General features: G+C 35.6%; 2 protein-coding genes across 4 annotated transcripts in view; one reads left to right on the forward strand and one right to left on the reverse strand.

Annotated features, from left to right (window-relative positions):
• sos1 (son of sevenless homolog 1 (Drosophila)) overlaps positions 1–2079 on the reverse strand; it is a 38937-nt gene extending 36858 nt beyond the window's left edge. Inside the window, exon 1 of one of the 2 annotated variants that reach the window (XM_059538186.1) lies at positions 1241–2079. In XM_059538186.1, coding sequence (XP_059394169.1) covers positions 1241–1327 — 87 coding nt within the window. In that variant the 5' untranslated portion in view covers positions 1328–2079. The remainder of the gene's footprint in view (positions 1–1240) is intronic. The other variant, XM_059538185.1, reaches the window with a different exon arrangement.
• Positions 2080–3125: 1046 nt separating this feature from the next.
• On the forward strand, positions 3126–7429 carry rfc4 (replication factor C (activator 1) 4). Of its 2 annotated transcripts, none has more exons than XM_059537224.1 (11): positions 3126–3278; positions 3428–3551; positions 3752–3830; positions 4861–4940; positions 5087–5206; positions 5294–5437; positions 5508–5628; positions 6438–6563; positions 6633–6713; positions 6786–6899; positions 7205–7429. In XM_059537224.1, exons 2-11 carry the CDS (start codon positions 3436–3438, stop codon positions 7298–7300), a joined length of 1077 nt encoding a protein of 358 aa, XP_059393207.1. In that variant the 5' UTR covers positions 3126–3278; positions 3428–3435; the 3' UTR covers positions 7301–7429. The 2 variants fall into 2 exon arrangements, with proteins under 2 accessions (XP_059393207.1, XP_059393209.1); XM_059537226.1 differs by lacking the exon at positions 7205–7429 and adding an exon at positions 7077–7119 and having other exon boundaries at positions 6786–6919.
• The last annotated feature ends 6059 nt before the right edge of the window (positions 7430–13488 follow it).

Below are 13488 nucleotides of genomic sequence, written 5' to 3' on the forward strand. Positions count from 1 at the left end.
TCTGCTGTTGTCTCTCACAGATTTGTTTAGAGCTGTTTAAACGCTGCTTGATCTGTGCAGATTTCTCTCCTGATTCAGACCAGAACACTTTTTCACTTATTATGGATTATAGAGTTAAAGGCATCTGAATGGATTCTGCATGAGGGCTAAGACGCAGCCCGTGAGCAGAGAGTTCTGAGTTTTGCTGCTGCTAAGGATTCAGTGTCACAGAAGGAAGCAAGAAACATCAAGAAGCTGCCAAGAACAGTGAGTGTGAGCTGAAACTGCATCCAGAGCGCCGCCATTTTGGATCGTCACACAGCAGATCAGCAGCTGTACATCAGAGCCAGACCTCGTCCACAGCTGAGCTCTAATACACCAGTCAGACAGCTCCAGCCCTTCCAACATTCATCAATCACTTTGCATATATTCTGTCATTTACAGGCTTGTCAGAACACCTCACAGGTTCCCTCAGAAGTCTCAATATAACAAATGAATCACTTCAACCTACAACTTACTAGAACAGATCCCAGCTGCTTTATAGTGTTAGAAATGCACCGCTATCATCCTCTAAGAACCAATATCTGCAGCATTAAACTCAACTTGATTCAAACTGATATCGGTTTCATTCCTCGATGACAGACTTTCGTTCGTTCGTTTCATTCAGTTCTCAAGACTTTCCCAGACTTTTTAAGGCCATAGTTTGTGGAAAGATGTCTTAAGTGAACATAAAAGATGAGAAAGAAAAACAAAGATGTGCATGTGTTCGGTGTTAAAGAGACAACAATAGACAATAATATATTGTATGGGTCAAAATTATACATTTTTCTTTTATGCCAAAAATCATTATGATGTTAAGTAAAGATCATGATCTACAAAGATATTTAGTAAACTTCCTACCGTAAATATATCAAAACTTAATGTTTGATTAGTAATATGCATTGCTAAGAACCTCATCTGAACAACTTTAAAGATGATTTTCTCAATATTTAGATTTTTTTGCTCCCTCAGATTCCAGATTTTCAAATAGTTGTATCTCAGACAGATATTGTCCTCCGAACAAACCAGACATCAATGGAGAGATGATTTATAACTCTCAATTTCATAAAACTGACCCTTATGACTGGTTTGTGCTGCAATCTTCTGATGTAGGCCTGATCAAATAAACCAATCTGTCATCTTTAGTCGCAACACCAAGGTCGTGGTTCGAGTCCCGATATAGCGGATGTGACGTGTGCTGATTGATTGACAGCTGTCTCACCTTGTTGAGTGACGGCACCAGCAGTCCTCTCCATTTGGGCGCGTTCTCCTCACTGTAGAAATCATACTGGAGGGGCGGAGCCTGCATGATGTGTGTGTGTGTGTGTGTGTGTGTGTGTGTGTGTGTGTGTGTGTGTCACATCCAGCTGATCCGACACACCTGAGGAGGAGGAGGAAGAGCACACCTGTCTAATGTGACCATCGCATCCTCCTGAGGAGCTCCAGCGTGTGTTATCGATCAGATATCGATCCTGAGGCGATCAGTGCACGCACATCTCCTCAGATATCGATCAGGTATCGATCAGCGCGATCAGGCTCGTCTCGGTGGGACTCCAATCACAGAACGGATCCTTTTGTCGGGTTCCGCCGTGTTTTGATCAGATCTCGGTGTATTATTGATCCGCGTTCATTCGGGCGGTTCATGAACATGCGCAATAATTCGCCTCAGAAAACCCTCCGCTTTCGCCGCGTCCCGCGTCACCGAGCCTCGCGCCGCTCCTCGAGATCCGCCACGAGCGCGCGAGCACCGGATGAAGCGCGAGAGTCCACACCGAGAGGAAACACCGAGGGTGTAAACGAAGAGACTCTCCGCGGTTTGAAAGAGACGAAGCAAAAACACTGTGCGTCGGATGACGCAATGACGCACGGGCGGCGCAGGCGAACTAACTGATCGCCGATCACTCCTCCAGCAGGAAAATCCAGCGTAAAACAATATATATCACATTTAGTGAGGATATTAATGTGAGATACGAAATATACATTAGGAAAAAAACAAGAGTTCGACCCCTTTGAACAGTGTTTTTGAAAAATGACAATAGTTTGGATACACTCCGTGATTTTGATTTCAGATGCGACACTGATTTTTAGATTTTAATTCACTTTATCTCTGCTGTGGAGCTGCTCCGAGGGTGATGACGTAATGACGTCAGACAAAACTAACTGAGCGCAGGGACGCCGATCGCAGATCATTCCCATCACTGCAACGCATTAATCTAATATAGTAGAGTATTTCTACTCCTATAGTACTGTACTGCTATGTATTATTATTGTAACCTAACTTTAAAATGAGTTTTAAAAAGTTTTTATTTATTTTAATCTATTCATTTATTTTAATCTTATTTTTATTACAAATTTATTTTCTAATATAATTTGTTACTTTTATTTTTTTAAAGGTATTTAATTTAATATTTTAATATTTGCATTATTTCATTATTACAATTGATTTATTTGAACACAAATTGGCATTATTTATTTCAATGTATTTATTTTATTTTAATCTTTTATTATAAATGTTCTTACTATAGTATAATTTATTTAAAAAATATATTTAATAATTAATCAATATAACAATTTTATTTATTTAATTAATTTGAATATATTTAGTTAGCTAGTGTGTTATTACACTTTATATCTTTATTCTTTCATTTTTATCTTATTTTTATTTTATTTATTTTTTATTTCAATCTATTCACTTATTTTACAGTTAGGATAATTTAATAATTTGTTGTATTAATTTAATTAATTATGTTTTTCTACAAACGTCCAGTTTTTTTCATAACCCTTGTTCTAGGTCACCTCCAAGGTTTCTTCATTAGCAGAAATAAGTGCGCACTATTCTTTTGTAATAATATCTTTAGTAAAAATCCCCAAAAAATGAAATCAACTTTTTAGGTTGAGATCGGTTAGTCCACAAATAATGCATTTTATGAACACGGAACGATCATTTGGCTTCGAAGTAAATATTCCTGTCTGTGTGGCATCATTACGAACAATATTAATGTTATTATGATTACAAACCAGCGTCATTTGATCGAAACCATAGACAGTAAGATCGAAACCGCTGATCACGTGATCACGAGCCGCTGTCACTCACGTCAGCGGCGCGCGCTTTTGACGTAAAACGTGCCAACGTCATCATCCGCGCGTCTGGCGGGAATCCTACGCGGCTCGCGGCTGTCAACAACTTCAGGAGCGAGTTTGATTCGCGTATATTTGATCATAAAGTGATTTATTCTGATTTCTCCTCGCGTCAGCATCAGGTGAGCACGTCTAATAACAGATAGTTTTGTGTTTGTGGACGGAAACTGCGGCTTCAAGATGAATTCTGACTAATGACGATGATGAAGTCCAGATAAATATCATCAATGAATATCAAAACGGCTAATAAATAAGAATGTGCTGTTGACAGGGGGAGACATGCAGGCGTTTCTGAAAGGATCTTCGTCACAGAGTGTAAAAGCTCAGAAACCATCCTCTTCATCATCTTTATCAGCTGCAGAGAAGAAGAAGAGCGCGCCCTGGGTGGAGAAATAGTGAGCCTTAATCATCTCTACACACACTAACACTTCTACTGAGCTTTACGCTGATCCAACGTGACGATGAAGACATTTATATAGTATATATATATATATATATATATATATATATATCAGACACTTCTGAAGCTTCTATTCATCAAAGAAACCCTAGAAAATTCTATTTCTGGTGTGTGTGTGTGTGTGTGTGTGTGCAGCAGGCCGAAGTGTGTGGATGAAGTGGCCTTCCAGGAGGAGGCGGTTGCAGTACTGAAGAAGTCTCTAGAGGGCGCTGATGTGCGTGACGATCGGTGATCACATGACATCTCACAACCAATCAGCAGCTTCCTCTCGTCATACACTGAATACATATAACAAAAAAAACATGCACACTCCTTAACAACAGTTAAAACAAAATAAGCATTAACCTCAATAAAATGTATGTTTCTGTATTATATAAGTTTGCCAAAGCAAAATTTCTAAATTGTAGTCTTAAGTACTAAAACACAGTATAAAATTATAATTTGTTTGATTAGTTGTCAAGTCAAATGTCAAAATTTTCATTAAGTTGAACTTGAAGTACTGAAATTACTAAAGCAACCCTTAAAGGGTTTTATTTTAAATATAAAACCCTTAAACTTTTTCTATTTTAATTAGTTGCCAAGGCAAAACTTCTCATTTTAATTAAAGCACAAACTCTCTCTCTATATATATATATATAACCATAAAACTTATTTTATTCCAATCAGTGGCCAACGTTAATTTCTAGAAATTATTCAAACCCAAACGGATATTAAAAACATAAACAAAATATCTCAAACTCTTAACTGATTTTAAAAATAAAAATGTCAGAATAAAAAGTGATGAAGTATTAAAAGATTTACATTTCAATTATGTGCCAAGATGATTCAAATTTGTTTTAAGTTGAAGTATTATTAATAAAACTTACATTTGTCTTATTTTATTTAATTGCCAAAGCATTAAAAATGAAACTTTTAATTCAAGCTGAAGCACTAAAACTGAATTAAACACACACACAAAAAACACACAGAAATGACTAAAATTATTTAAATTAAAATTAAAAAGTTATTTTAAATAATGATCTATATTGATCTAATGTTTTCTTCAGTAGAGCTGCAAGTTCAACTGGTTTATAAATGATCAACTCTACACAGTTACTGATCTGATCTGAATACTGACTCCTGTGTTTCTTCTCTTATTATCCTGCTGTGAAACGATCTGTGCTGAATGAGTACAGTGATCTCAACCAAATTACATGAGATCCAGATTATTAAGCTTTTAAAAGTGATGTTAAATGTGTTTCCAGCTGCCCAACCTGCTGTTTTATGGCCCTCCTGGAACCGGAAAGACGTCCACCATCCTAGCGGCCGCCAGAGAGCTTTATGGGTAAGTGTTTTGACTCTTACACCTGTCACAATAACAGCTCCAGAAATAACTGTGCTGTCCAGCCTGGACATATATTGTGTGATGAGTTGACAGGCCTCCTGCTGACTCAGAGACGTGTGTGTGTGTGTGTGTGCGTGCGTGCTCAGGCCGGAGCTGTACCGTCAGAGAGTGCTGGAGCTGAATGCGTCTGATGAGCGAGGGATACAGGTGATCCGAGAGAAGGTGAAGCGCTTCGCACAGCTGACCGCAGCCGGAGCACGTCCAGAGTGAGATGAGCCTCCATTCAAGTCAACACGAGCATCAGCTCTAATATATCCAGTGATAAAGGACTGTGTTTCCTCTCTGACCCGCAGCGGGAAGCCCTGTCCTCCGTTTAAGATCATCATCCTGGACGAGGCGGACTCGATGACTGGTGCAGCTCAGGCGGCTCTCAGACGCACCATGGAGAAAGAGTCTCGCACCACACGCTTCTGCCTCATCTGCAACTACGTCAGCCGGTCAGTGTGAGCCACCAGCAATCCCATGAGCCTCTGCTGCTGCACAGACTAACTCCAGCTGTCTCGACAGGATCATTGAGCCGCTGACTTCCAGATGCTCCAAGTTCCGCTTCAAACCGCTGGCCAATGACATCCAGCAGGAGCGTCTGCTGCAGATCTGTGGGAAGGAGAACCTGAAGTACACCGCAGAGGTGATGGAGGGGTTAATGCGTACCTTCATCTAGCTCATCTTTTTATTTGACTCTTTTTATTCATTGTGTTCTGTGTGTTTGTTAGGGATGTAACGATAGCAAAACTGTCTCTATTCTCGCGGTCACATGATGATATGAAACGATAGGTCTTCAGGGTAAAAAGTATAGTTTTTAAAATAGATTTAAACTTCTTATTCTAATATAAAAGGTGTTTAAAGTTGGGTTTTGGGACATTATGCTTTAGCACAGTATCTATTAAATGAACAAGTTTTATTTAATTTTTATTTAATCTTTTACATTTGTAATTTAATTTATTTTTTTTTAATTTGTATTTTTTTCTGTTTTGTGTTTTTCAAAATTGTTAGTTTTTTTCTTCCTTTTTGTAACTTTTATTTGCATTATTTTGTTTTGTTTAATTTCTTTGATTCATCTATTGTTTATTTTGCAATTTTAATTTTATTTGATGTAATATTTCTTAAATTATTTTTGTTGGTAATGGAAAAATCCCAATTACTTTTCACCAAAATATGTTTAAATTTTTTTATTCTTTTTAATTGATTAAAATAAATAATTTATTAATTTTCTTATTTTGTTTACGGTTTTATTTTATTTAATATTTCTTTACTTTTGTTGATCCCAATTATATGCATTCATTTAAAAGTTTTATTTTATTTTATTTAACCATTATTTAAATTAATGTATTATTTTTGTTTATTTAAAACATCTGTTTAAAGTTTTGTTGTTTTGTATTTTATGTATTTTTGTTGTGATATTGTAAATTGAATGGATATTTTGGCTGTGTGCGGCAGGGCATCGAGGCTCTGGTGAAGGTGTCGGAAGGAGATCTCAGGAAGGCCATAACTTACCTCCAGAGCGCCGCCAGACTCAACACTGAGCAAGAGATCACGGAGCAGATCATCGTGGAGATCGCTGGGGTGAGGGAACCGTCCTGACACAGATCGAGCGTCTCAGTAACACATCGTAACACTCCAACTCTGTTCCAGGTGGTTCCTCCCAAAGTGATCGAGGCGCTCCTCCAGATCTGCTACAGAGGCACGTTTGAGAAGCTGGAGCTCGCTGTGAAGGTCAGTCATCTCTGAGGGGTTTCCCTGCAGCTCTACAGCTCTGATCTAGAACCCCGCTCTTGATCTGTGCAGGACATGATCGATCAGGGATACGCCGCCAACAACATCCTCAACCAGTTACACGACGTCATCATCGACGAGAAGCTGAGCGACAAACAGAAGTCTGTCATCACTGCGAAGATGGCTGTAAGTTTGATCACAGAACTGTCTCGTTATTCTCGCGGTCACATGATGATATGAAACAATAGGTCTTCAGGGTAAAAAGTGTAGTTTTTAAAATATATTAAAAATTCTAAGAAAACCGCTGTTTAAAGTTGTGTTTGGGTCATTGTTTGGCACAGTGTCTGTCAAATGAACTCAAAGTGAAAGCACAATCTGCTGGATCTGTTGATCAAGTCTGTTTTCTTCAGACGCTCAGCTGCTGATCCGGTGTTTATTAACATCACATGGTGAGATTCTGATGTTAAATCGCTAGTGTTTGTGTGTTTCAGGAGGTGGATAAGTGTCTGTCAGATGGCGCAGACGAGTATCTGCAGTTACTCAGTCTCTGCTCCGTCATCATGCAGCAGGCCACACACAGCACCTGAGCGACCAATCAGCTGCTCCGTCACACCTGAGCGACCAATCAGCTCTGGCGCTGATTCCACACACGGCTGCATATACTGTTTTCAACTTTTGAACATGTAAAGTTTGTAATTAAAACCCGTTCTTTCTAATATGTGTTGTGCTGTGTTTTTAATCACTTAAAGGGACAATTCATTTAAAAATTAGAATTCTGTTTGCTAGTCCCCATTGACTTCTATAGTATGGGAAAAATACTATACATCTCAATGGCTACAAGCAGCGGTTTGGTTTCCCACATTCTTCAAAGTATCTTCTTTTGTGTTCAGCTGAAAAAAGAAACCACTTCAGAGTAAGCATGGGTACAGTTACATAAAGACTAAAGTTTTGTGTACAAATGATGTTTTCGAAATGATCCCTGGTCACACAGATCACAAAATTGACTTGTATTATTAATGCCCGGCCAGTAGGTGGCGATGACCCTCAACAAACATCACACATGCTAATAGTTTTGTATTTTATATGGAGATGATAACTAAAGTTTCCAAAAACTAAAAAAAAATGTTTTTGTTGTTGTTGGAATCTTATGTAAACACCCCCCAAATAATGACAGAACCCTTTAATATTTTAAAAATATCGTAATTAGTACTGTCAAACGATTTATTGCATCCAAAATAGTTTGTGTTTGCATAATGTATGTTCTGTGTATAGTTATGTATATATAAATATTCACACAGTATATATTTATAAAATATTTGTATTTACTTGTCTATATATATTTATAAAATAAATTTAATATATAAACATATGTTCCTGAAATATATAGAGGCATGTGTGTGTATGTTTTTATAATTGTACATAATAAATATCCACAGAACACACATAGATTATGTAAGCAAAAACTTTTATTTTGGATGCAATTGTTTGACATCATTAATATTTTTATTTACTTATAATTATTTATAATGTAAACATTATTTATAAATCAAAATCTAAATAAATATGATCGTTTATTTAAATAATTATATAAAAATATTTCCTTTATACAGACAAAATCCTAGTTTTCTACACTTTCATTTAAACTGAATACCAAATCAAGTTGTCACAGCAAGAGTTAATTCTATTTGAACAACTTTTCAACCTAAAGATGTGAGTAGATAGAGGACATGTAACTGGTAAAAGTTGTTTTGTCAGCTGGCCTGTAGTCTCAGATGGGTCTCAAACGGCTCTAGAAGGGTCTGTTTCTGGAGCGTGTGTTGATCAGTTCCAGCACTGAGAAAGCACTGGCTGCGGCCGTCACTAAACTGTGCCAACACACAATCACACTGTATGAGATCAATATAAAATATCAAATGATTCTGACTATCCACAGTATGGATGCATGAGAGAAAATTACAGTGTATTTGATGGCATGCTGATTGACAGTATTTATATCTATAACTACACAGCTTCTTTGTCATAATGCATGTGCTGAAAAAATTTAAAATACAAAAAGGTAATTGTCACTTCATATATTAGAATTATGACTTTTTACTCACAATTCTAGATTTGTCTTACAATTCATGGCAAGTTTAGGTCTCAATTCTAAGTTTATATGCCATTTTTAGTCTCACAATCGTTAAATTACATCTCGCAATTCTGACTTTTTTCTGAGAATCGCACATTTTTATCTCGCGATTGTACGTTTACATCTCGCAATTCCGACTTTTTTCTTAGAATTGCACATTTTTATCTCGCGATTGTACGATTACATCTTGCAATTCCGACTTTTTTCTTAGAATCGCACATTTTTATCTCGCGATTGTACGTTTACATCTCGCAATTCCGACTTTTTTCTTAGAATCTCACATTTTTATCTCGCGATTGTACGTTAACATCTCGCAATTCCGACTTTTTTCTTAGAATCTCACATTTTTATCTCGCGATTGTACGTTTACATCTCGCAATTCCGACTTTTTTCTTAGAATCTCACATTTTTATCTCGCGATTGTACGTTAACATCTCGCAATTCCGACTTTTTTCTTAGAATCTCACATTTTTATCTCGCGATTGTACGTTTACATCTCGCAATTCCGACTTTTTTCTTAGAATCTCACATTTTTATCTCGTGATTGTACGTTTACATCTCGCAATTCCGACTTTTTTCTTAGAATCGCACATTTTTATCTCGCGATTGTACGTTTACATCTCGCAATTCTGACTTTTTCTTAGAATCTCACATTTTATTTCGCGATTGTACGTTTACATCTCGCAATTCCGACTTTTTTCTTAGAATCGCACATTTTTATCTCGCGATTGTACGTTTACATCTCGCAATTCCGACTTTTTTCTTAGAATCTCACATTTTTATCTCTCGATTGTACGTTTACATCTCGCAATTCCGACTTTTTTCTTAGAATCTCACATTTTTATCTCGCGATTGTACGTTTACATCTCGCAATTCCGACTTTTTTCTTAGAATCTCACATTTTTATCTCGCGATTGTACGTTTACATCTCGCAATTCCGACTTTTTTCTTAGAATCTCACATTTTTATCTCGCGATTGTACGTTTACATCTCGCAATTCCGACTTTTTTCTTAGAATCTCACATTTTTATCTCGCGATTGTACGTTTACATCTCGCAATTCCGACTTTTTTCTTTGAATCTCACATTTTTATCTCGCGATTGTACGTTTACATCTCGCAATTCCGACTTTTTCTTAGAATCTCACATTTTTATCTCGCGATTGTACGTTTACATCTCGCAATTCCGACTTTTTTCTTAGAATCGCACATTTTTATCTCGCGATTGTACGTTTACATCTCGCAATTCCGACTTTTTTCTTTGAATTTCACATTTTTATCTCGCGATTGTACGTTTACATCTCGCAATTCCGACTTTTTTCTTTGAATCTCACATTTTTATCTCGCGATTGTACATTTACATCTCGCAATTCCGACTTTTTTCTTAGAATCGCACATTTTTATCTCGCGATTGTACATTTACATCTCGCAATTACGACTTTTTTCTTAGAATCGCACATTTTTATCTCGCGATTGTACGTTTACATCTCGCAATTCCGACTTTTTTCTTTGAATCTCACATTTTTATCTCGCGATTGTACATTTACATCTCGCAATTACGACTTTTTTCTTAAAATCGCACATTTTTATCTCGCAATTGTACGATTACATCTCGCAATTCCGACTTTTTTCTCAGAATCGCACATTTTTATCTTGCAATTGTAAGTTTACATATCTCAATTCTGACTTCTTCTAGAATTTAACAAACTGACTGAAGTTGAAACAGCATGTTTTACAGAGTTTTATATATACCTTTTATATATACCTTGGTACTGTCTGAATACCAGACTAATAATCCAGTGTTTGTGTTGTGAACACAGAGACAAAAGAAGCGCTCTAGACTTGATCAGAGTCTCCCTCCCCAGAGCTCAGGAGAGTAACGAAGTGCTCACAGTTGCTTCCCAGCAGGTCATATGACACCTCCTGTCCAATGAGAAGCTGTGCTCTCTCAATGATCTCTGACATAGCCAGCAGCGTGTGGCTGTCATCATATTCATTATTGATCCGGTATGAATCTCCTCCCACGACCTCCTTCAGGAGCTGCATGCGGACCACGGCCTTAATAGGATATTAAGTAAAGATCATGTTCCATGAAGATATTTAGTAAATCTCCTACCGTAAATATATCAAAACTAAATTTTTGATTAGTAATATGCATTGCTAAGAATTCATTTGCACAACTTTAAAGATGATTTTCTCAATATTTAGATGTTTTTGCTCCCTCAGATTCCAGATTTTCAAATAGTAGTATCTCAGACAAATATTGTCCTCCGAACAAACCAGACATCAATGGAGAGATGATTTATTCAGCTTTCAGGTGATGTATACATCTCAATTTCACAAAATTGACCCTAATGACTGGTTTTGTGCTCCAGGGTCACACATTTTTTCTGAAATATATATATATATATATGCATGTGTTTGTATTTATATATACATAATAAATACACATCTAGCATGTAAACAAAAACTTTTATTTTGGATGGTTCACTCGAGGCCATCTACAGCAAACACACAAAACTGACTAAACTATCCATAACAGAACTGCATTTGATTACTGATGTTTTCCATTTGATAGATTGCACGCTTAACATTTTTTCTAAGAAGCATCTTTAATCCTCAGATTAAACTAAAAACCCAAATAATGGTATGATCTTTCTCTCTTAAGTCTGCCAGCTGATGTTCATCTTTTGTCGTGTCAGTTTAATAGGTCAAAAGTTGACTCACTCATGAGAAATAATATTCATAAGCAGCAATAATGTATCTGTTGTGAAGATTTATATATATATATACACATGACAACTCATTCATTTTGATGCACTTTTCAGAAAACAAAATTTCATATCATGAGTCATTTTGTGCCTTTAGTAAATGAATCTTGATTTAGTGATGTTTCGAAGATACTCATCTTTACAGTGAAGACACTGTAATTCTCTACCATCATTTCTGCAATCTGCTCATTCAAACACATTTCCAAATAAATTATAAACATAAAAAGTGCTTGTTTACTCACATTAACAGTTCTTCTCTGTTGATCACCCATCATCCCACAGCAGAATTAAATTCAATAATACACCAGTGTTTTCTTTATACAATCTTTATACAACGCTTGAATCATCCTTCATTTAAAGACATTAAAGGAATAGTTCACCCAGAAATTAGAACTCTGTCATCATTCACTCATCCTCACATTTTAAACCTCTATGAAGATGTTTTTTTGGCTCCAACAGAAGAAAGAAGCTCATACAGGTTTAAAACAACACAAGGAGGAGTGAATTCTCATCATTATCAACTGAAGGATCCTCAGACATCCGTACAACACTGAATCAATGAAAGATGAGGTTTGTGAGCGTGTTTGGTGTTTCTGAGTGTGTGAAGTGAAAACAGACAGAGAATGGTTCAGTAAAACAACACAATGAACACACACACATACACCCTTTCTCTCTCTCTTTCACACACACACACACACACACGATTCACAATTCACAATAGCTTTTCAATAATAGAGAAACAAGCTGAAAAATGAGGGCCATGAAACGTGTTTATCAAACATTATATTTAATTAAAAACATAAAAAAAAACATTTGAATTACAAAAAAAAAAAGCCAAAAATAAATCTTCAATATATCAATTGTATTTTTCAGTATATTAATATTATTAATAATAATTTACTAATAAATGAAAATCCCATCTTTATAAAGGCAAAAAATACAAAATAAATCTTCAATATGTTGAATGTATTTTGCAACATTTATATTAATAATAAATAATATAATAATTAATAAAACATCTTGTCTAAATAAAGGCAAGAAATGCTGAAAATAAATCTTCAATATACTGATTTTATTTCTCAATGTAATAATAATAACAATAAAAATAATAATTGGCTAATAAATAAACATTCCTTTCTAATTAAAGGCAAAAATTGCTAAATAAATCTTTAATATTGTTTAATTTATTTAGAAGTATTTATTCTAATAAAAAATAATATATTAATAAATAAAAAAATCCTGTCTAAATAAAGGCATAAAATGCTAAAAAATAAATCTTCAATAAACTGATTTTATTTCTCAATATAATATTAATAATAACAATAATAATAATAATTGACTAATAAATAAACATTCCTGTCTAATTAAAGGTAAAATGCCAGAAATAAGTCTTTAATATATTCATTTTATTTCTCAATATAATATAATGATAATAATCAAATATGAATTCACATGAATTTATTTTTAAAATATTTTATTTAGGATTTTTCTACCTTTACAATGAACTTTCATGAATACAGATGAAAGATTGGCAGCATCACTGATGGATCAGGACAAAACAAGACATAAAAACCAGCAAAACAAATAATAAACTAGAAATTAAAGCAAAACAAACAAATTAATTAATTAATTATTTAAAATATATATTTCATATTTCTTATTAGCTGCTGATTAAGTAAAGTGTTTTACCTTCTTCAATGACAGAGTTAGGGGACATCTCTGATGTGTTTGGCAGAATTACTCACTCTCGCGAGACTAGCCAATCTCTCCAGTCTCCCCGCGCGCCATTCTCGCGAGAGTCGAGGGTTGTTCCGATGCATGAGGGCGAGTCCCCTCATTCTCGCGAGACTCCGCGCTGTGTTCACTACGCCCGCGAAT

Source organism: Carassius carassius, chromosome 44 (assembly GCF_963082965.1).
Source record: "Carassius carassius chromosome 44, fCarCar2.1, whole genome shotgun sequence".
NCBI classification, from domain to species: Eukaryota; Metazoa; Chordata; class Actinopteri; order Cypriniformes; family Cyprinidae; genus Carassius; species Carassius carassius.

Coding starts and splice junctions, on each gene's coding strand:
- rfc4 (XM_059537224.1), top strand. CDS start 3,436: ATGCAGGCGTTTCTGAAAGGATCTTCGTCACAGAGTGTAAAAGCTCAG. Junction 4,941..5,086: donor GCCGCCAGAGAGCTTTATGG/GTAAGTGTTTTG, acceptor GTGCGTGCTCAG/GCCGGAGCTGTACCGTCAGA. Junction 6,900..7,204: donor TCATCACTGCGAAGATGGCT/GTAAGTTTGATC, acceptor TGTGTGTTTCAG/GAGGTGGATAAGTGTCTGTC.